General features: G+C 33.4%; 1 protein-coding gene across 1 annotated transcript in view; it reads right to left on the reverse strand.

The window, feature by feature from the left end:
- Positions 1–21,885, reverse strand: part of ADGRG7 (adhesion G protein-coupled receptor G7) — a 125,245-nt gene that overhangs the window by 75,788 nt on the left and 27,572 nt on the right. The window contains 6 exon segments of the mRNA XM_044669200.1: positions 1,851–2,006; positions 5,757–5,838; positions 7,085–7,416; positions 13,578–13,687; positions 15,758–15,916; positions 18,415–18,599. Coding sequence (XP_044525135.1) covers positions 1,851–2,006; positions 5,757–5,838; positions 7,085–7,416; positions 13,578–13,687; positions 15,758–15,916; positions 18,415–18,599 — 1,024 coding nt within the window.

Here is a 21,885-nt window from a genome sequence, read left to right on the forward strand (position 1 = left end):
TCTTGTTATCTTTTACTCCAATAAGCTGAAAACTGATCCTGTCCCCAGTGTTCCTCTTTCCTATTTATCTTTCACTCTGCTGCTCCAAAGTTATCTTCCTAATACACTGGTCTGACTCTGTCACAAAAAAAGAATCTTTGCTGATTCCCCATTTCCCACTAAATATAATACACCATAAATATCCCAGCATTGCAGGCCTTGATCCAATCTAACCCCAACCTAACTTTTCAGTTTTCTTTCACATGACTACCCTTGGCACACTCCATGTTCCAATAAAACTGGCCTAATAGGATTGTTTCAGGGTTTAAATTTTTTTTTTTTTACCTTTGTATTTGGGGGGGGGGGGAGGGCCTATCACAGTGCCTGACACATAGTAGGTGCTTAATAAATGCTTTTTGATTGATTGAGATCCTTAATCTCATCAATTCCTTTTCCTATTTCTTTGCCTTTACATAGGCTATCTTCAAGGCCTAGAACATATTTCCTGACATACTTCCATTTTTTTCCCCTTTGACATCCTTCCCTTTACTCTCACTTCAGCAAGGCTTTTCCAGGACTCCTTCCCTGGAACCCTATCCTTCCTTCATAAATTCAGACCACTTTGTCTGACCTCTCATTCATTTATTCAATAATTTTCTAACTTGTATTAGAATTATTTCTATAAAAGTTTTTTTTTATAAAGTCTTATTTACTAGAAGACTCTACATTTCTAGAAGGTAGGGACTATACTACCTTTCATCTTTGAATCCTCACCATCTAGACAGTATTCTGCATACCAGAACTTAACACATATTTATTAAATTGAAATGAATAATAATTTTTTATGATTTGGCAAATAAATCATAATTATGTATTGTGACTAATTAAATCTTAATTCTTTGATCTTTTATATTGAGAGGGTTACATTTATTATAAATATAAATATTCATTATGATGATTTGTATAATAATATAGAATACATAAATATAAAGCTTGATGAAAGGCAGTAAGGTATTAGGATTAGGAAAACCAGACTTCAAGTCCTGCCTCTAACACATGCTAGCTATGTGATCAAAGGCACTTACCGTATCAGTATGCCCAGATAACTCTCCAGTATTGTAATTTTCAAATGAGTTGTTGGATAGAGTTTCCACGCCAAGGAAATATCTGTTGTTTGTCTCCAATTTGTCTCTTTTATAGCTTGTTTATACCTATTGTTGGTAGGTTGTCTTTCCCATGAGCTCCTTCAGAGCAGGGACTATTTTTTGCCTTTCTTTATATCTCTGGCACTCGAAAGCATTTGCACATAGTAGGTGCTTAATAATTTAATTTATTATTTTTTGGTTATTTTTATTTCAGTTTGACTTATATAATTCAAAAGAGAAACATCTTAAGGTCCAGGATAAGGGATGATTAATATCTGTCATAAGAATGAAGATAACTGAGTGTTATAGTGAAAGAGAAATACTACACAAAAAACTTACAACATGAATGTGTCCCAAGAGAATTTCAGAACTTTGAGGGATCTATAATTTTATCAAGATAGTGGTTTTGTCCACAGATGCAGGAGGCAAATCTTTTTTTTTTTTTTTAGGAGGCAAATCTTCTGCAATGATCATCTAAGCTGAAATCTTATGGATATACTTGTGATGTTTCTCCAGATTTAGTTAGGCCAGTACTTTGACTGAAAAACATATAGGACCCATTTGTTTGGTATGTTCTGCCAGAACTGTTATTTCCCTGGCATAGGCTTTAAGAATACATAATCCACCTCTTGCCATGATGAGGCCATAGAGAGAGTCTTTAGTGAGTTTTATTTATTATATACTGATTTGAATCATGCCTGAAAGCTTCTTCTCATTCTCTCTTACCTTGACAAGTTCTCATTTCTTCCCCATAGAACTTTGACTGTGATGAAAATAAATACTATAGTATTAAGAAAGAGAATGATGACTACAGGTAAAATGAATGACCAGAACCAAGGACTCTCCCAAAAATTGTTGTTTTCTGGAACTGCAAGCCAACATCTATGAAAGAGAGAAAGTTTAACACACTTATTGTTGCCTTTGTCATTAAAAAGTTAAATGGACTCAGATTTAAAGAACTTTTTAAAAAGCCAATACTTCTTTCTTATCCCTTATGAACCAATAATTATTGAGCATCTACTATTTGCCAGGCACTATTCTAGGTGCTGGAGATTCTTACATTGTTAGTTGGCGTCCTATAGTTAGTACTCCTAAAAAGATGAAAATAGTCTCCTTTTCTGCCTTATTTCTCTAAAGCATAACAGACTGTAAGATTTCCATCTAAATTATTTTGTCCTAAAATTCTGTGATTATAAATATCTCTAGAAACTACCAGGTAGATTTGACCTGTCAATGAAATGGGAATGATGTCTAGTCTCACTCTAATTTTTAGCAAATGAAAAGAATTGCATCACAAAAAAGACCTGTGATATGCCCCAAAAATGATATCTCCAAAAAAGAATTATCTTGAGTTCAATAATGAAAAATAGGACAAAATTATAAATAAGCAAAAGTTTGTTGTAGGTACCCCTAGCCTCTACTTCTCCCCAGTTCCTCTTTCAATCCCCTTTTGGGGGATTGAATCAAATCTATTTTTGGGACAAGGTTTCACAAACCAATTTTGAACTGACAGGAAACTTTGAATTAATTTTTAAAATTATCACTCGCTATGTCCCAACCACTGTCCTAAGAGCTGGGGATACAAATACAAAAGCCCTCACTCACAAGGCTAAACTCTAATGAAATAGAGCGGAGATAACACATATAGGAGAGTGGTGGCCAGGAAAAGTATGAAATGGTAAGTGAAATAAGATAATCCATTGATAAGCCATTTCCAAAAGCAATGGCATCATTTTAGCTCTCAGAGCAAAAGGTAGAAAGGAATGGGAAAGGGGCACACACATTTTTTAAAAGTTAATTCAGCTTTATGGACAATCGCATATGCTTTCCAGAAGCTACTTTTTTTTTTGTCTTTGCATGGAATAAGATGGAACTTCAAAGTTATCTTCATTTCCCTTTCTAATGGTGATGTGTAAATATTTTCACCCAATCTTTTATATTTGATAACCTTTTGACACCTTTTCATACCTTTGACTGTCTATTAATTGGAAAATGGCTCTCTTTCTTAATATTTTAGTATTATATATTTATGCCAATTTGATGTATGTTTTGGATACCAGACTTTTATCTGTGATATTCTTTTCCCACCCTATTTTCTCATCTAATTATGTCTTTGCTAAAACTTTTATATTTTACATAATCAAAATTACATATTTTTTAAAAATTATATTGTGGCATGTCTCATTTACTTTCTTTATCTCATCACTCAAATAATACTACTATCTCCAAAGTTAACAATGATTTTTAATTTGTCACTAAATTTAATGTTAAATTAATATTGTTAAATCTAATATTCTTCTCTCAATCCTTATCCTTCTCCATTTCTCTGCTGCATTTGTCTACCCACTTGTCCCCTTTATACTCTTTCTGGATTTTAATAATACCACTCTGTCCTGTTTCCCTCCTGTCTGTCTGGCTACTCCTTCTCCCTCTTTTGCTCATACCAGATCCTCTAATCTCTAATCCTGAGGTTCTCTTCTGGGCCTTCTTCTCTTTTTCCTTTACTAATCTTTCTGCTTCATTGGGTATTGCTCCTTTTCCTGTACTCTGAGATTCAGACAAACTGGCCTTCTCTCTCCTTTTTTCATATATGATACTCAATTTCCCATCTCAATGCCTTTGCATTGCTGTCCCACCTGCCTAGAATGTAAACCCTTCTTAACTCCACCCAAGAGAACCCTTCTCTTTAAGATTCAGCTTACGTACCATCTTCTCCATTAAGCTCCCAACAATCTTATATTTGACTATTTTGCATAGGTTTGCATACTTACACTTTATTTTTATGCTGTACATATTTACATGTGTGCTTGTTGCCTACCTCATTCAAAAATAAGCTCTTGGCAAGTAGGGATTGTTTCATTCTTTATATTTTTATCTCCAGTGTCCAGCACAGTGCCTGCCAATTTGAGTGTTTAAAATGCTTGTTGGTTCATGGATTGTTTCCTTCATAACTTCTTTGATTAAAAATTCTTCCCATCATTGAGAAAGGTCCCTGATCTCAATTCTTTTTTTTTAATTATCTTTTCTATTTGGGTCACACATCCACTTTAATGTTATATATGCCACAAGCTGCTGATATTAACCCAAATTCAGTCAAATTGTTCTCCAGTTTTTATAGTGGTTCTATTCAAAAAGGGAGTCCTCCTAGTCAATTATGTTCTTTGCTTTATCAAACACTGGTCTACATTTTCTTACTTTTGTTTCTTGCTTATCTAGAATTTTTCTATTTTTTTATCATTATCTTTTGATGACTACTGCTTTATAATATAGTTTGAAGTCTGATAAAACTAAAATCCCCTCATTGATGTTTTTTCATTGTTTTCCAAATTATTTTGTTATTATTTTGTCTAGTTTTTACATATCTGTTCAGGAAACTGATTAGCATAGGACTAAATCTATAATTAATTTAGATAGTATTTTCATTTTGCTATATTGGTATATTCCAATGATAAGTAATGACTATCACTCCATAGGATTTGACACATATCTCTTATAAATTCATCTGGCCCATTTTCTCCCCTTGACATTTTATTTATGGCTTGCTAACAATTGTTTCTTTGACTGGGTTTTTAAAATCTATCTTTTGAAATCTATATTTCTTTTATTATTTCATATATTTTATATGTTTGTAGCTACTTATCACTTCCTTTTGAATTCTTAATTTTCTGGCAACATTGAATATATATTTTTAAAAACCCTATTTTCTTCTTAGAATTGATATTAAAGATTACTTCTAAGAAAGAAGAATGGTAAAGACCAAGAAACTGAGATTAAGGGATTTGCCTAGGGTCACCACTAGGAAGTGTTTGAGGCCTGATAGTGTATCCATTGTCCTACCTAGCTGCCCCTGCTTATATCTTTTTAATTTCTTCTTTGTTGTAAATTCACCATATTTGGTGATATGATTTTCTTCTTCTTTTCCTTGAGCAGATTAACAAATAGTTTATTGATTTGTTAATCTTTTTTTTTTTTTTTTAAACCCTTACCTTCCGTTTTAGAGTCAATACTGGGTATTGGCTCCAAGGCAGCAGAGCAGTAAGGGCTAGGCAATGGGGGTGAAGTGATTTGTGTTGTCAATAACCCCCTTAGCCTTAATGGAGTTAATTCCTGCTGAAACTGCCCAGAACCCTTCCTGTTGCCCAGGGTCACACAGCTGGGAAGTATCTGAGGTCACATTTGAACCCAGGACCTCTCAGCTCTAGACCTGGCTCTCAATCCACTGAGCTACCCAGCTGCCCCATTAGCCTTTTTTTAAGTTCCTAACTTTATCCATTGGATAGTGTTTTCTGTTTTCCATTTCTATATTTCTTTTCTAATTTCTAAGAATTCTTCTTTTATACTTTTTTAGCATTACTAATTTGTTTTTTCCTATCCTTTTAATTTCTTGCTAGTTTATTGAATTTATACTTTTCTGAGCTTGTTATTACTTTAATTTAAAAATCCAAATTTATAACCATGATAATTAAAAAATTATCATAGAATTTATTTTTAAAGCATATTCTGTGCATTTATAATAGTGATTTTCAAATTTTTGATTTACACAATCTTTTTCAAAACAAATTAAGTAGGACATCTGTTCCATGCTTTTAATTTCAACCCCAAAGAACAGTTACCAATATGTGGTCAACTTACATTACCTCCTGCCGGTATCCTGATTCTCCTTTTAGTGGATAAAAAATTCCCACTGTTAAAGATGCTACCAAAGCAGGTACTCCTGTTTGAGAGAAAAGCTAAGAATTAGTTATATATGACCAGGAATTAATCATATACACCATAGGAAATTGTTAAGCTGTTTATAGGTGGCCAGAATACACATATTACCATGCTATGTTCTCCTTGGAACATATGATTTACTGTTCTTCCTACTTTGTGCCAGCACTGTACACCCAGAGTTCTAACTAGAAATTTTAGTGCCTTAGAAAAATAACACAAAATTGGTCCCTAGATAACTTTTTTCCCCCAAATAAAAATAATGTATGAGAGGAGGGAGGCCTTTGAACACCAATGCTATGAGGCTGCTTCTGAAAAAGTTCTGTTGAGAAGTTGGAGAGTCACCTGTTCTATAGTTACTGTGAGGAGAAAATCTGTTCTCTATTAGCTTTGTTGTTTAAATTAATAGTGCTGCCGAATAGGTACTAAATTCAATTTCTAGGCTGCTAAAGGACTGTGTAAGCTTAAAAATTAATACACAATATCTCCAAGTATTATATTTAATAAGATTGATTAATAATAACCTGAAGTAAAGGGGGAAAAAAAGCCTAGAGTAAAGAGGGAGCTAACCCAGCTGCAGTCTCTACAGAAGAGAGTGAGAGGGCAGGGTTACAGCAAATTTATTTACAGTACATAAGGACACTATGTGGGTGAAGGGAAAAGGATTCTGGGAGAAGAAAAATAATTCTGGGAGATGGAGTCCAAGGGTTCAAGATTTCTAATTACATAATTGCAAGGGTGGTTAGTTAGACTCCTCTAAATGTTTGTCTCCTTGGGGAAAAAACTTCATCATCCCACTCTAGTTAAATCTCTTGGAGTACTACATGATTGCCCAACCCACCTTCCCCCACTGTAATTCTCAAATTCTGGTTTTAGATATGCCTATCTCTTTTCATCTCTTTGTAAGTCAGTCCATCTTTACATTTGTTGATATTCAGTGGGTACCAAAAACACATTATGTTTTATCAAATTTAAACCTACATGTTGATAGAATAATTTTCTATTGCCAGTATATTTCAAATTAAATTTTCTTAGTGTCTCAGTCTGTTTTTTGTTTGGTTTTGCAATGTCCCTTTAAGTATTGTTCAGGGTATAACTAAATTTTAACTGTGAGCTTTAATTTAAAAAAAATTGTTAACAGAAATAAAGAGATTGACAATGTGAAATCCTTTAAATTACTGAGGGGTGGTGGTTATGATGATGTAAAAGGGCAGCCTCTGATAGCAAGTAGAACAGCACATAACACTTACCCCATCCAGTGAGAGTCAGAAAGAGAATGATATGTGGAGGGAGAGGCTTCATAGTTCTGATCAGAAGAAAATACAGTTGTACACCATTGAGTCCTGCCCAGGTAAATGTCGCCAAAAGAAAATAATGCAGGAAAAAAGCTATCGCTGTGCACAAATGATTTTTTGGAGGGTCATTATCATGTTGAGGGATCACATTGTCACCTGCAGCATTCATAGTCCTGTTGTTATTTTTATTTGAATTTTCTATTCCAAAGAGGAAAAGAATGTTGAAAATCAGCAGAGATGTAAAGAGACTTACAAGCACATAGGTGATTGAAGTCTTTCTTTGCTTCCTGTTGAGAGAGAATCCAAGTAAAATCATGAAAAAAGAAAACATAATAAAAGGATTTTCTTCTTATAAATCTTACTCTTAAAGAATTGGGTTTGGGGAGGAAAGAAAACATGCTGAGTTTTTCTGTACTCTATGAAAGACACTTAATCATTGCACTGTGGTTACGAAATCTATCTTAGGAAGAGATCAAAATTGAGGATTTTTTTTTCTGGGTGTGGCAGGGAAAGGGAATGTTAGGAACTTATATGCCTAACCTATCTTTTTTTTTTCTTCTAGCAAATCCATCTCTCAAATAATACTTTTATAAATTCTTCTGAATAAGTCTTAGCTGATAAATATGCTGCTGCCTGCTCATGCAAACAAGGCACCTCTTTGTTGCCCTTTGGAAAGAACTGATTTCTAGTTTAATTTTCCAGAATGACCAAAAGAAAAATGTTGTGAAAAAGATGAGCGAAAACATTTTTGCAAACACGCTCATATACATATACACACATACACAGCATGGCTAAGATAAAAAGGGAAAAATAGTAAAGTGAGGAAAATATTTGTAGCAAGTTTCTCTAATGTCTCATTTTTAAGACATATAAGGAACTGATTCAAATTTATAATAGTCATTCTCTAATTGATAGTTAAAGGAAATGGACAGGGAGTTTTAAAGAGAAGAAATCTAGGTATCAATAGTCAGAAGAAAAATAATGCTCCAAATCAGTAATAATTAAACAAATGTAAATTAAAGCAATTATGATATTCTATTGTATCCCCATCAGATGGGATAAGTTGATTTAAGAAAGAAGGAAAATGAAAAATGTTGGAGAGGCTGTAAGAAAACAGATGTATTAATCCACTGTTGGTAGAGTTGTGAATTGGTCTGACCTTTCTGGAAGGCAAATTGGAATTATACTGCTAAAGATACTAAACTGTGCATAGTGATACCACTACTAGGCCTATACTCCAAAGAAATCAAAGAAAGAGGAAAGGAATATACACATATATGTGTATATTATATGCATGTATGTACATATATGTATATACACACATATACATTATGCATATCAGTTCTTCTTGAGGTAGTAAATATCAGGAAACTAAGACATACATGTCAATTAGGAATCTTATCATTGAGCAAAGTATGGTAAATTACTATAATGAAATATTATTTGTACCAAAATACATTTTTTAAAGGATGGTTCTAAAGAAACTTGGGAAGACTTTAATAAATGGATGCAGAGGAAATAAGCAGAACCAGACACAACATTGCTGATATAAGCAATTGTGGAAGATTTAAACACTTTAATCAACTGACTATCCATGATTCCAAAGTACTGAAGATGAAAAATGGTATCCACTTCTTAACAAAAATGTTAAGAACTATATATGTAGAATATGACATGGATTTTTGGACATGAGCAAATATGTTTCACTTAACTTTGTGTATTTATTAGAAGAGTCTTGTTTTTCTTCTTGCCTCCTCCCCTTCCATAACAGGTAGGAGGAAGATGAAAGAGAGAGAAAATAAGTACTTATTAACTGAAAAAGTAATTTTAAAAAGAGCTTTTTTTTCAGGAAAAATCTGATGGTCATTAAAAAGACTTCATGACTTCCCAAATGTAATCTAGACAGCTTTCTCCCTTCAATTTAGTACTGGGATGAACTAATTGACCAAACTCAGTGTCTTTTTCAAGGTGGTTCAGTGGTTCATCCATCCAACTGCAGATCATAGAGGAATAGATATTCTCTGTTCACTTGGTTTTTCCTATGTAAATGGTTAGACTAAAATCTTTAGACCAGTAGGTTCTCAAACTTCTTGGTCTCATAATCCCTTTCCTTAAATATTATTGAGGGTCATCTCCCAAAGATCTTTTATTTATGTGTTTTTATATTATATACATATATTTACTATATTATAAATTAAACCATCAAAAATACATAAAAATTATTTTCACCAAAATAGAAAATAAAAATAACAGAAGTGATAAAACTAAAAGTTCATTCTTTGAAAAGACTAATAAAGTTAATAAACCTTTAGTTAATCTAATTGAAAAGACTAAAAAACAAATCAATAAACTAGCAAATGAGCAAGGTGAAATCACAAAACCAGAAATACAAAGAATAATCAGAACATTTTATGCACAATTAAATAATAAAAAACCAAAACTGAACACAAAAAGAAATAGAGGAATAACTTTAAAAATGCAAAATATCGATACTGTCAGAAGACCAGATAGAGATCTTAAATAACCTAGTATCAGAAAAGGAAACAAAACTAGCTTCAAAGGAACTTCTAAAGAAAAAGGCTTCTGGTCCTAAAAGATTCACAGGAGAATTTTAGCAAATTTTTAAAGTTTGATTATTATTAAAATTAATATTCATGCTTTACAAATTATTTTAAAAATCAAAAAGAAAGCAACCCACCAGAATCCTTTTATGAGACAAGTAGAGTTCTAATACCTAGAAAAGGGAAGGATAAAATGCAGATGGAAAACTATAGGCAGAAATTACTAATGGCTATCAATTAAAAAACCCTGACAAATGGAGTACAGTGATTTATTTAAGAAATCATTCGTTATGATCAAATTGAATTTATGTCAGGTGATACAATGGTTCAACATTATGAAAACAATCAACATAATCAGTCATGTTAAGAATCAAAACATCAAAATGCAGATGATTAAATTAATAGATGCATAAAAAGCCTTTGACAAAATACAATACTCATGCTAAAAACTCTACAAAAGGGGGGCAGCTGGGTAGTTCAGTGGAGTGAGAGTCAGGCCTAGAGACAGGAGGTCCTAGGTTCAAACCCGGCCTCAGCTACTTCCCAGCTGTGCGACCCTGGGCAAGTCACTTGACCCCCATTGCCCACCCTTACCACTCTTCCACCTATGAGACACTACACTGAAGTACAAGGGTTTAAAAAAAAAACTCTACAAAATATAGGCTTTTTTATTATTTAGTTATTTCAGTGAGAGACCATTATTTAATATTAATTTATTAATAATAATAAAAAAATCTCTCCAAAGCCAAAAGCAAGCATCATATGCAATGAAATAAACTAAAAATTTTCCTGATAAATTTGGGAATAGACAAATGTGTCTGTTCACCCATTACTATATGATATAGTTTTAGAAATGCTAGCAATAGCAATAAGATGAGAAAAAATTTAAGATTTGAAAACAGAGAACAGATAAAACTATCCCTATTTGCTGATGATATATAATGGAATACTTGGGAAATCCTAGGGAATCAGCAAAGATATAAATGAGACAGTAGCAACAGTAAAGTTGCAGGATACAAAATAAGCCCTCAAAAATCAATTTCTATATAATAACAAAACAGAAGAAGCAGTAATAGAAAGGGAAGTCTCATACCAAAAACATACAAAATGCATAAAAATGCCTGGGGACTAATCTACCAAAACATAAAAATGATGTTCATAGTTAGGCTGTGCCAATATAATAAAAATGATTATACTACCAAAGTTAATTTACACTTTTAATATTGTACCAATCAAATGACCAGTAGATAATTTTACAGAACTTGATAAAATAATATTATAATTAATTTGGAAAACAAAAATCTAGACTGTCAAAGGAAATTAAGAAAAGAGGTGGAGACAATGGCAGAATAGCACTTCCAGACCTCAAACTACGAAGCAATTTGCTCCACAACATACCTAACAAATGATCATCTGGCTCCTACATGAACGCCTCCAGTGACAGCTATTTCACAAAATAAATAATTCCATTTTTGGATCACTCCAGTTGCCATTGCTTTCTTATGCCACTACAAAAATCTGTCTTCCTATAAACTTCTTGTTCCATCCTCTGGATAGACAAAAAATAAATCTATCACTTCTTCCAAATCATAGCCCATCAAATATTAAGAGAAAGATATTGGTTCTCTTCAAAGATTTAGTCCCAAACTAAACATTCAAGTTTAGGAAATCTCAGAAATGTCAAGGACTTCAGAAGTAGCAAGTCTTTCAATCATTCTTCATATGAAATAACTTCAAATTTTATCGTCCTAGTCACCTTCCCATGGCTATATCCCAGCTTGTTAATGTCCCTCTATCCTTAATAGGTGCTGCTCTGAATTGAACACAATATTCCAGATGTGGGTCTATTAATGAATCTAGACTCTAGTTCTGTTAATGTAAACCAAAGCTGGCAGTGAAGTGGTACAGCCAGAAAGACCTGAATTCAAATAAATTCACGGTAATTTACTAGCTACAGTAACCCCTGAACAAGTCACTTAACTCTGTTTACCTCAGCTTTATATTCTGTAAAGTGATCTGGAAAAGGAAATAGCAAAATCACCCTTTGCCAAGAAAACCCCAAAAGGGGTCATGACAAGTTAGACACAACTGAAATGACTAAACAATAGTTCAAGATTACAATAGCATTTTGGTCAGTGATAGACGTGTTAGGTCAGATTGAGTCTCAAGTCATCTATCTAAAAGCCTCTAAGTTTTATTTTTTTCACATGAATGGATGTTAAACCATTGTCTCCCAAATCTTCACTTAGGTGATTTTTTAAACAAAAATAAAATTAATAATTATTAATTATTATTAATTAATAAAATTTAGCCTAAGTTTATCCCATTTCCTAACTTGTTGCATTTTTTAATCATGGAACTATTATCTAGTTATATTATCCATTTTTTCCTTTCTTTATGCCATTTGCAAATTCTCTAAGCATGCCTTCTAATTCTTCATTCACAATAATCATTAAAATTTTGAAAAGGACAAAAGTAAGAATGAGTCTGTGGCATGTGAACAGAGATTCCCCACCACATTGGAGGTATATCCTAATATGTATCACCCTATAGTGATTTATCTATGTCTTTTCAAGTATTTTCGTGTCTATTATCTAATGAGAGTAATAATAATAATAATAATAATAATAATAATAATAGTTACTTTTCATTGGGCTTTTTAAGGCTTGCAAAATGCTTATATCTTTTGATCCTCACAACAATCTTATGAGATGCTAATATTAACCCTATTTTACAGATGAGAAAAGAGAGGCTGAGATAGATTATGTGTTGGAGGCAGTATTTAAACTCAGAGCTTATCTCCTATGAAAGGTATTTTATAAGAGAATTAAAGCCAAAGTCTATTCTTCTGATTACATTTCCCAAAAGGAAATCAGCAAATGAAGTGAATGAGATAAAAGATTTATAAAATAGTTTCAATTTTTTCTTGCACCAAGAAATACAGAAGTAAAATTTCTTACTTAGAATAAAGATTGTGTAAAAATGTAATTAATGGATTTTTATTGAGTAAAAAGGTTATTATTGAGTAAATAGTTAATAGGTTTTTATATCGTAATTGAGAAGACTGGTTTGGCTATGCTTTAGATTCAAAACTTTCAGTGTCTGTGATTGTATTGGCCCTTGTACTTTGACTATCCCTCTGGTGATCAGCTCTACCAAACTTAGGTTGGTCTTTTTTTAAAATTTAATTTAATTTTTTAAAGAATATTTTTCCATGGTTACATGATTCATGCTCTTTCTTTCCCCTCTTCCCTACCCACTCCTGGAGCTGACAAGCAATTCCATTGGTTTATACATGTCATATTACTCAAAACCTATTTCTAGGATATTTGTAATAAGTAATAAAGTAATCTTTTAAAAACCACAACCCCAAATCAAATTTAGGTTGGTCTTTGGTTGACATACCTATATAGTTATATTTCTTTTGTTATTGTTATTTAGTCATTTCAGTTGTGTCTGACTCTCTGTGATCCCATTTGAGATTTTTTGGCAAAGATACTGAAATAGTTTGCCATTTCCTTTTCCAGCTCACTTTACAGATGAGGAAACTAAGACAAATAGGGTTAAGTGACTTGCCCAGGGTCACACAGCTAGGAAGTGTCTTGACACCAGATATGAACTTAAAAAGATGAGTCTTTCCTACTCCAGGCCCAGCCTGTGCCATCTAGCTGACCACTTTTATTTCTAGTCTCTATTTGAAGCCTTTCTAGGTTGAAAAAACTTCCTGAGCTGAGACCTTGTGGGCATAGCTTTCGAAGACTTAACATACTATTTATAAAATATATTGAGAGTTTTCCCCCCTTGATTCACATAGAATTAGCATATGCTCAAGATAAATCAGGAGAACATAATTGTTTTTCTCATGAGAAATCACCTTTCCCTCTTACCTTGTCACAACATAAAATATAATTGTAAGGGTTAAACCAGCAATGGACAATCCACAACCAATGTCAGATAGGATGTCTAGTTCAGGATAATTGTAATTGTTATGAAAACTCTGAAAAACAATTGGAAAATCACATTAAAAAAACTTTCCTGAGTTATGTGTATAAGAAATCAGTTCATTTCAACAGCTTTTAACACTCCTTCGGATGGATAAATGGTTAGCATTTTCATTTTCCTCTCCCCTTTTATTGTCCCTAAATCATTATTCAAGTTCACTTGTCAAAGACAGACTTTTCTACAAGGTCATAATTACCTGGTTATTCTGATCCTAGTAGATAGTCAAACTGACTATCTTTCTCTGTCCAAAAACCTTTAGTCTGAATTTGGCCCAGGTGAACTACAAGGAAGCTTAACAGAGTAGAGGACAGACTACTTGGATCACATCCTGCATCTAATAGTTGTATGACTGGGGGCAAGTCCTATAATTTCTGAACCTGTTTCTGTAAATGAAGATAATAATTCTTGTAGGGTCTGACTCACAGGTTTTTTGAGAGGCCTAAAACAGATCATGTATATAAAGTGAATTGCAAATCTTGAGAGTGCTCTACAGAGTGTCACAAAAGCCTTTCTGCAGTTTTTAACTCTTTGGGGGCACCCTGTAGATGATAGTTGTTATTTATTATGTAGGTCAAATTAACCTGAAAATTTTCCATTCCATTTTGTGATATGTAAACATGTAAGAATGAGATGCGTCTTCCTTAGTGTAATTCTCATAATTTTTAAAAAATTATTTATTGAATAGAATTTATTTTCAGGTATCTGTCTCTCCATGCCTTCCCTTCACCATAGAAAGTATCATATAACAAAAAGATAGGTCTATACCTATTGTGTCTTTCATGTTTCTATTTTTCAGTTTATTCTTTGGAGGTGGACATTCACAAGTTATTATTCAAATATTAATTCCAGAGCTGTATGTGAGGTTCTCTTGGTACTACTTATTTCACTCTTCATAGATCTTTCCAAGTTTTTTTTTTTAATTAACCTACTCATTGTTGCTTATGGCACAATTCATATAATTTTGAAGTGGAGAATTGAAAACAATTTTCTAGTTCATCCAATTTGGGAATAGAAAGGGATGGAACAAAGTAGTCCAGAGGATAATTTCAACATTCTTGATGTTTTATTGAGGCATCTAATTCTCTATTTGCCAAACTTTGCAATTCAGCAAAGACCCCTGAAGCGACTTCATTTTTTGATCCTTAAAATAGTCCATCTTAAGCAAGCCAGTTGACTACCCTGGGCCTTAGTTTCCTCATCTGTAAAAGGAAGAGCCTGGACTAAATGGTCTCTGAGATCTCTTCCAGTTCTCTATCTCTGTAGCAAAGACCCTATGATATTCTGGACTAGAAGAGGGATCACCTCTTCAGATTCATGGTTTTAGGGATGGCTGAAATTCAGTATTTTGTAAGAAGTAGAGATCCCCCTAATCAATTCTATGCAAAATCAGCTTTCAAGGATGTGATGGAGATGTGTTTCACTCCTTCCATCACCTGGGATTTCTTTGGGGTTGCTACCCACTTCCACCAAAGCAGATGGACCTTGACTATGACTTAGTAGATAAGATCTAGGCAGTTTCCTAAGATACAAAATAAGGAGATGGCTTGCCCAGGGTCATACAGATAAGAGTCAGAGATAGCATATGAACTCAAGTTATTCTGATTTCGAGACCAGCACTCTATCTATAAAGAAGATCATACTATTCTTTAATTTACTGATATTATTGTTGTTAAGTCATTTTAGTCATGTCCAATTCTTCATGACCCCATATGAGGTTTTCTTGGCAAAGATACAAGAGTGGTTTTGCCATTTCCCTCTCCAGCTCACTTTTCCTCACAGATGAGGAAACTGAGGCAAACAGGATTAAGAGACTTGCCCAGGGCCAAATAGCTACTAAGTGTCTGAAGTTGGATTTGAAGTCAGGAAGACTAGTCTTCCTAACTCTAAGCTCAGGACTTCATCCACTGTGCCATTTAGTTTCCCCCATTTACTGTTATACATGATGTTAATTTGCTAATATGAATTAGCTCTATGAAACAGAGCTGAACTCCACTGTGGTGGTGAACCAGAGTCAATGAATAAAATGAACAAAACAATGATTTTTAAGAAGGGGGAAAGTCCTTACCATTAATATAGCAAAATTAGTGGTATGGTTGCACTGGCATCCAAGGAATTGAGAGTTGTTTTGGGGTTTCTTTTTACACCCAGAGGTGTCCCAGTCATCCTTTATAACATTCCAAAAGACACAGGTGTAGGATTGTAGCTGGAATTGAGATTCATTATACTGCAAACAAAATGGGAAACACAATGGCAAAAGGTAACCTTTGGAAATTAGGAAATTTGTATAAGGAAGAAAGAAAGTAAACCTGCCAAATTGGATTACATATAAGAAGATATTTTTGAGTTACCATTTATTTTTATTTTTTTATATAGAACAATATAATATGTAGCATAAAGATATGATTTGTTGTAAATATGTAACAAATTATAATAAATATGCTTATCCAAGAGAAACACATTCTCACATGAGTTATATCCAAAAATCTACATCTCATTCTTTTAAAAAATATTGTTTAAACTACTTTTATTATTTTTTTAAAAAACGAACCTTGAGAGCCAAGATGGAAGAGTAACTAAAGAGCAGTGCCATTTCACCAAGAAAATCCGCCCTGACCAAGAGTAAAATACAGCCACAAAACAAATATAGGAGTGGAGGAATCAAAAAAGAGACAGTGAAAGAACCCTCAAAAGAGGAGGAACCCAAAAGGTAGGTAGAGATGATCTGGGGAACTAATGTGAGAGGGGAGCAGAGCTAGCAGGAGGCATAGCAGCCAGTGAGGAGCAAGCCAAGAGAAAACCACACCTCCCACCCCTACACATCTGCTCTCACAGGTTCCAAGCTTAAGCCTTGTCTATGGGCAGACCCTGAGATCCTGCCAGGGAAAGTAGTGGTCTAAGCCAACTCACACCCATTGAAATTTCAAATCTGTGAAGTCCAGAGTCACAGCCCAATGCAATCTGTGTTGAAGGGGGTTGATCCACATGGGCCCAGAGCAAAACCAGGAATCTCAGTTTGAGCTTGAGGTTAAGACATAATCCACGGTTTGGGGTGAGGCCACAGGGAGCCAAACCCGGGATCTCTTTGCCCAAAACTAAGGGTAGAGCTCCAGGAAAAGGCAGTCAAGGGTGTGCCTGATTGAATCAAGAACACCTTGAGATAAAAAAAAAAATTTAAGCCTAATTCTGGGGCTAGAATTTGATCAGCACCTGACCTGACCAAGTGCAGAGTGAGATCAAAAGTTTACACCCAAGCCTGAGGAAAGTCTTTAAGCTAGCAACATCTCAAGGGTCAATTGAATCAATAGGGAAAAGGGACTATCAGATCTCTCAGCCCTCAGACCACCTGGTAAACTAGTAACAACCTAGAAAATAAGCTGAAAATAGCATCAAGTAAAGACCAAAGTTTAAGAGGGTATCCCAACTTCCCAGAAAACAGAGCCTACTTATAATTAAGTAGGAAAAATGATCAAACAATTAAAAAAGTACCTAACTCTAAAGACTTATTATGGAGACAAAGAACAAGGTGCATGCACAAAAGGGGATAGTGAAAGCAAAGGAAACACACAAAGTCCAAAAGAAAAATATGGAATGGACACAGAGTTTGGAAGAGCTCAAAAGACTTCAAAAACCAATTAAGAGAGGCAGAGGAAAAGTGGAGAAGAGAAATGAAAATGATGCAAGAAGAAATGAAAGTGATGTAAGAAGAAATGGGCCAATTGAAAAAGGAGAATCAAAAACTGACAGAGGAAAACCAGGCCTCAAAAATCACAATTGACCATCTATAAAGAAATGATTTCATGAGAAATCAAGAAACAATAAAGAAGAAGCAAAGGAATGAAAAAAAAAGAGGAAACAATGAAATATCTTATTGAAAGAAGAAGTGATCTGGAAAATAGATCCAGAAGAGACAATCTGAGAATTATTGAACTACACAAAAGCCATGATGATGAAAAAATGAACCCTGAGCAGGTACTACCATTGACTGAGGAAAAGGAGAGGAGGCTTAACTAAAATCAATTTTGCTATTAACTAATCTGACAAGGGATTTGGGAAGTGGGGACAGAAAAAAATCAAAAGGTGGAAATAGTTTAAATGAATTTGAGGTGCTTATCTGTGGATTTTTAAAGACAACTAAAAGCTATCTATTGATAGAGTGCTGGACCTGGTGTCAGAAAGACTAGGCTTACATATCTGCTAGTTGTATGATAATAGGTAAGTCATGTATCCCTGCCTCAGTTCTCACATCTGTAAAATGGGGATAATAATAGTATCCACCTCCCAAGGTTGTTGTGAGGTTTAAATAATATTTGTAAAATGTGAAATGATAATTTTAAATAATATAAGTAATTTTAATGTTTATTTCCCCGTCCAATAAATATTCTCACTATTTTTTAATAAAGAGGATCTATTCTGGAGAATCTATCTATTCTATACGACTGATTTAATAGATTATTTCAATTTCTTCTAATTTCTTTTAGTTCTTTTCTATGCTCCTTCCTTCCTTCCTTCCTTCCTTCTTTCCTTCTTTCCCTCCTTTTTTTCTTTCTTCCTTCCTTTCTTCCTTCCTCCCTTTCTTCCTTCCTTCCCATTAGGGTACCTATTTCCTTGTCTCCTATTACTTAGCCAAGAAGAGGAAAGTTCCTTTGAATTTTAATTATTTGTGCCATCTTTGGCTTATTGTAAGTGGCCCAAATTGTTATTATGACTAATGAGAAAACTCACCTTTGATCTGAAAATCATTTCAACAGAAACATTTTGAATTTCCTTTGTCATTGAACTGTTAGTATCATTACCAATAACTTTGCCTGAAACAATCCTTTGACTAAGATTTGACTTCATGGGGAATATTTTTGACTGGAACAATTTGTTATTCTGATATAGTACAAAGCCAAATGTTTTGTTGGTGCCTGTGGTTAAGAAGAAATTAAAATATGCATAAGATCATTGTGAAAATGGACACAAAGGAAGATAAAGAAATTAAAGATGTCATAGTCTTATTTATAGACTACTCAGAACCCTCATACATAGACATCCTTATTACCTTCTTCAAATATGTGTCAAAAGGCACTGAAGATGACAAACACTGAAAGCCATTATTTTAATAAAAAAGGGAAACTAACTATGTCAACATACAGGAAAAGAACTGGTTATAAGAATAGTATTTTTTTCTCCTCAGAATTGGCTGCACATATGTGGCTAGATCATTGACTGTTTATAGCAAAGGTCAAAATAAAATGAAAATTTCAAAAATAATGTGAAAGACACTCAAATTATGGTAACTCTTATTTGACTTTAAAAACAAAACACAAAACCTATGGACCCTTGAAATGGGGAACAAAGTAAAAAAAATATATATATATATGTATATATTTATGTGTGTGTCTATATTGTGTAATTAATATCTGTACCCTATAACTACAATTCCCAGCACCCCACTCTCCTCCTCACATTACATGCTGATGTAGGGAGGATATAAATTTGGTGTAGCCCTGCCTCTTGCTCTCTTGTCTTCCTGTCTTCCTGTATTGGCTTTGGGTGGAGCAGGCTTTTTAAACAGGCAAGGAGAACTTAGTCACATGGTCTTAATTTTGTTAAATAATTAGGTTTTTTTCTTCTATTTCCTTTTTGTTACTTCTACTTCAAGTGATTATTAATAAACTTTATAAAATATAATTCTTGGAGTATTTGAAATTAAATTTTAATTTTAATTTTTTAGAATTAATAGTAAAATAAATTTAATCTTACAGTATTCATACAGTTGTCAAAGATAATAAGAAAGGGCAGGAAAAGTTTTCCAAATGCTCATGTTATAATTGAGGTAATTCCTTAATGTTTTAGTAAAGTAGAATTGTCATGGATGTCAGGTTGTCTATACAGGGTTCAAAAACTTTTCTCAACACCTACTAAAGGGCATCATCAGTAAATTGTATCCTGCTGCTAGTCAAACCACTCCCATAAAAATAATTCATACAATGAACTTCTAATCTTTTTCAGGTGAAATAGGGTAGAATCTTTGAGAGAATTCTTAGAACTTTTTTAATAGTGCATTTCTACCTTAGTTTTTTGGTATATGCTCTATCATTTACTCCCATAATATCCTTGCAGTTTTGGTTTAGAATTATTATGAATTCCTCTGTTCAGTTGATAAAGAGATTAAAACTTGTAGATATAATTGACCAAGGTTCCACATTATTCCACAAGAGGGTGTAAAAGAGCTTTCCTGTACTCTAATGCTTTTTATAAATCCCAGCTAAAATTCCACCTTCTATAAGAGATCTTCCCTCTTAATTCCTTCGTTAGTTATTTTCTATTTATCCTCTAAACAACTTGTTCTGCATATCTTTTCTTTACATGTTGTCTCCTCTATTAGATTGTAAGTTTCTTGAGATCACGGACTATCTTTTACCTCTTTTTGAATCCCCAACACCTGACATAGTATCTGACACATAGAAGGCACTTAATAAAGATTGATTGACTAATGAATCAGCATTATAGGGAGGTAGATTTTAGTTAAGGAAGCAATTTAAGCTACTAGAAGTACCTAAAAGCGGAATAGATGGTCTTCTTATACATATTTTATTTGATCTTTTTTTAAGTAAAAAAAATTATTTAGAATTTTACTAACACCAAATTTAAAAAAAATTTCTATATTCAAAGTAGAGTAAATAATGAGGATTATACACAAAAGAGCTTATCTCTATTATGTATAGCTTGTTTTTCTATGTAAGTATATATGTTTAATATAATATTTTCAAAGCTGTATTACTCATCTGTTTCACTCTGAATTTTCTTCTATCTGCTTCTATTTTATATATAATGCATATTAAATTATATAATACTATATATATATGTATATGTATATATGTATACACATACACATACACATACACACAAGTATTCTTTCCACATCACCACTATCCTCATCATGGTTTTGAAATATTGTGGATCAGCATAAGAAAATAAAAGGGAATATTTGTAAAGTTTTATGGAAGCCACAAAGGACACACAAAGGCCAGCAGACAACACAGGAAAAAAATTAAAAATTTGGTCCATGACCAAATACTTAACCCAGATTTTACAATAAGATTCTGTAAATACCCCATAAAAGAAAAAGAAAAAAATCAGACTTCTCTGATACAAAGGGAGGGCTGAAATATTTTATGTAGATTTCCCAGATTGGATCATGCTCCTAACTCCTGCAATGTGGAAGGGATACCTGTATATACATGTGGAAATTATACATACACACACATACACACAGGTGTCCCTTCAATAGATAGATAGATAGATAGATAGATAGATAGATAGATAGATAGATAGATAGGTAGATAGATATTTATATGAAAGGGACCCCGTGTATATATATATATGTATCTATATACACATATATGTTTTATATATATACACACATTTAGTACATTATATATTTTTATAAAATAGTTAATGCTTTAATGGAACTCCTTTCTTTTCTTATTTTTTGTTGATAATTCTATTTGCTAGCTACTCTTTTCCTCCTCTCCCTACCAAGTGAGGAAAAAAAAAACTTAGGGAAAACAAAAGCCTCAAGATAGTTAAGCAAAACAAATCTACTTTTTATTTCGATTTTTTAAATCGCAGATTTAAAATTTATCTGTAAGTGTTGAATACCCTTTTTCCTTCCCCACTGGCTTCCTGCTTTCCAGAATTCCTATATGTGTTATCCTCCACTAGCTCCTGGAGCACAGAGACCAGTTTGTTTGCACTTAGCAGTATTCTGTAAAGGTTAAAATTAATGGTTGGATGATGATTATATGAAATTATGTGACCACCAGTATTTATTATATCTTGAGTCAGAAATTTATTTACAAATATATATAAATAGAGAAGAAACAATAAAGAAGAGAAATGTGAGGGGGTAAGAGAGGTTATCTATCCTATCAATCTAAATGTTTTACTCCAGGTCTGCTTAATACAGGCAGAGATTAATTAGTTCTCAACCAGGAAGGCTGGTAGTGAGTAACCACACGGTCTCCTCCAAGATGGAAGCTAGGAAAGGATTTGGCCTTTCACTCCCCCAATGAAACAGTCCAGGAGTCAGAGTCTAAGTTAAAGCCTAGCTCCAAACCCATGATCCAAGGCACAGTCTCCAGCAAAGCTCCCTCGAAGAGTATCTCCAACCAGAAGACTATCTACAGAAGATAATCCCTTCAGACT

Source organism: Gracilinanus agilis, chromosome 3 (assembly GCF_016433145.1).
Source record: "Gracilinanus agilis isolate LMUSP501 chromosome 3, AgileGrace, whole genome shotgun sequence".
In the NCBI taxonomy this organism is placed as follows: domain Eukaryota; kingdom Metazoa; phylum Chordata; class Mammalia; order Didelphimorphia; family Didelphidae; genus Gracilinanus; species Gracilinanus agilis.